This window comes from Eucalyptus grandis, chromosome 3, assembly GCF_016545825.1.
Source record: "Eucalyptus grandis isolate ANBG69807.140 chromosome 3, ASM1654582v1, whole genome shotgun sequence".
NCBI classification, from domain to species: domain Eukaryota; kingdom Viridiplantae; phylum Streptophyta; class Magnoliopsida; order Myrtales; family Myrtaceae; genus Eucalyptus; species Eucalyptus grandis.
In genome coordinates, this window is record NC_052614.1 from 44,627,116 (window position 1) to 44,629,874 (window position 2,759).

Genomic DNA, 2,759 nt, shown 5'->3' on the forward strand with positions numbered 1-2,759 from the left:
TCGGATCTCCAGCGATAGTAAAGTATATACCTGGAAACTCCAAGTTTGCGCTGCCTGGTCAAATATAGAGCCCACGGTTGTTTATATGACCTTTGATTTGCAAATTTCCACACTTAGCAGATCTACCTCGTATGATTGTGGAACCTATGTGATTTAGTTATAAGTTTCTGCAACACTTAAGTAAGCTTATCAAATACATTGGATTCAGTTATCAGTGAACAATGTTTTTCAACATTATGAACGTGGTCTGGGTAGTACCGATGGAAGAAACTCTGCCCTCCAAAATCACCTGCCAGTGACTAGTATGTCGGACTGTAGACAAGTCAACAATCAAACCTCAATCCTAGTTAATACTGATTTCAAAAATTAATACTACTTTCCAAGCAATGAGGGAGCAAGGGAGTGTATAAAAAACAAGCCTTTTGAATATATAGGATCTGCATCCAATATATATGTCACTATGCTTCATAGACAAGTCTCTTAGCTGAATGCGATTACAGTGGTTTTACTGAGAAACACTTCATTACCTAGAAGGAAAAAGAGAGAAACAACACACGCTCTTATACAACACTTGGGTGCGGAGGATGACCGATCCTAGGATCATAACTCACGTTGCAACTTGCCTTCGGTTTCTCTGGTGGGCTTGGTCTTGGGAGGATGGGTGTGCTTATCTGTATGGTGCATCAAGAGTAGCCATACATGAGTTATAAGCTCTCCACCTCGCTGCAACTCTTTCGTGTGATACTGAACTTCACAATTATACGCAGCATAGCACAACATCTCCACCCAAATGCTGCTTATGATCTGCCACTTGTTGTTCTTGCACTTTAGTGTAGCAACCAATTCCTGCACATCCGACAGCACGTGCCAGTTCCTGGTGATTATGGTTCCCATCTGATCCGGGGAGGGTTCAAGCATCTTCTCTTCTGACAACAATGTCCCCAAGGCGTCATTTGGGTCTCTGTACCTGATAAACGGCTTCAATATGGCGCAAGCATACTCTAATGTGATGTCAGTAGTCGTAAGGGAAAACATGTAGGGTCGCAATGCTAGAAGGTATATCATGTAATTGGATAGCAGTTGGCTCTCTTTACGATTTGGAGAATCATTGGGCTCTGAAAGAAGGCAGGTTTTCGTTGCTATATGCCAAATGATGATGCTTTTGTCAAATCTTGTCCCAATGTTTTTACCCCAGTCCATATCGCCAATGAGTTTGTGAGCTTCAAGCGTCCATTTGCCGCGTTCCGTGAAGGGCTTTTGGTGTCTGATTGCGTTGAAGTTTACAATATTTTCCACCAGCAATTCCTTGAGCGAGACGGGAATTTTCCGTTGAGAGTGAATCCAATACCTTCTCAAGGTGCGCAAGCATTTGTGGATTCTTCCAATGGACCATGGCCACTCGTCGTACAGGCGATGATCCAACAAGTCGAGTTGCCCGACTGAGTTTGACCACCTTTTCCGCTTCATATAACTTTCAGCTAAGAAGTTCAACGTCCTCGTCAACATGGGCCGATTTCTTTGGTGACGGTTCATCTCCACAATGGCCCATGCCGAAAAAGGTTGCAGAACAATTTGGTAACCTTCCAGGGCAGTGACTCCTATCAACAAGGCGTAAGTGTAGGTGATGTACTTGTCTATCAAGAAGACACTCTTGAAAAGAGTGGCGAATCCACACAAGGCTGAAACTAGACAGGTAAAGCTAAAGAAGCGGCAGAAAAGACCGAGCCGTTTATAGAGAATCGGGTGCTTGGTGTAAAGTATGTCATACATGAATCCAAGCTCGACCTCAGTTGTGATGAAGGCTAAATCACGCTCTACAGTTAACCGAAATTCCTCTAGTGATTCCGGGTGGTAGAGCCAGTTTCCAATGTGGGGCTTCAAGCAATTGAACCGATCGTACGCCTTCAAGATGATCTTCTGCTCCATCGACTGCGTGGGGACAGTTTCCTCGAAGATATCGTAGGCTGATATGCTCGATCTCTTCCAGTACGCATTCATGAGGGCCCAAACTGTCACTGCTGATTGAATGATCCCAGCAACAGACAAGGGGAAGTACAACAATGGGATGGGGGATGAGCTGTCCCAGCAGCGAATCAGGATCCAGACAACGAAAATGACCCTGATGAATACATTCGGCATCTGTCGGACACTGAGCCGGTTGTCCTCGACCGAATATGCAACTATGGAGTCTGGGTTACCAAGCAGCATCAAAAGCAACGGTGCCAGCAACCCCTTGAGCTCAGTAATGTGATCGGGTCGATCAGGATTGTCAATCTGGACAACAGTGAGCTTGCCAAGGGCAATGGTTGCGAAGTAAGAGGAGAGCAGGTAGGCGGTGGGGATGACGTATCTGATGATGATTGAGGTCTTGTACCTCCGCCGGCTCCAAGGATGGCGAGGGTGATCTGGCAAAGGAGGCTCATGGTGGCCAGCCATTGGATGCTCCATGCTTCCCATAAATCTTTCGACAAAGGCCATTGTGTAGTGACTATGGATGGTATCAGATCGAACGACTTCATGGTGACGTGATGTCTTCTGCTGCTCTCTGAGAAACAACAACGCAAGCAGAATTAATAACGATGAGAATGGATAAACCGCCTTGGACTCATTCTGAAGAATTAAACACGAATCTCTAAACTTCTTGTTGCGTTCATTCAATATGATCAGTAAAATTTTGGGATCCTAATACTGCTCTAATTCTTCCATTTCATTGAATGAGATTAATTACACCTTGCTGTCCTCCATGAGTGAAGCCCACT

At 45.0% G+C, this 2,759-nt stretch overlaps 1 protein-coding gene across 1 annotated transcript; it reads right to left on the reverse strand.

The window, feature by feature from the left end:
• Positions 1-600: 600 nt before the first annotated feature.
• Positions 601-2,478, reverse strand: LOC108958290. Its single transcript, XM_039309638.1, has one exon. It carries the CDS (start codon positions 2,476-2,478, stop codon positions 601-603), a length of 1,878 nt encoding a protein of 625 aa, XP_039165572.1.
• Between the last annotated feature and the right edge of the window lie 281 nt (positions 2,479-2,759).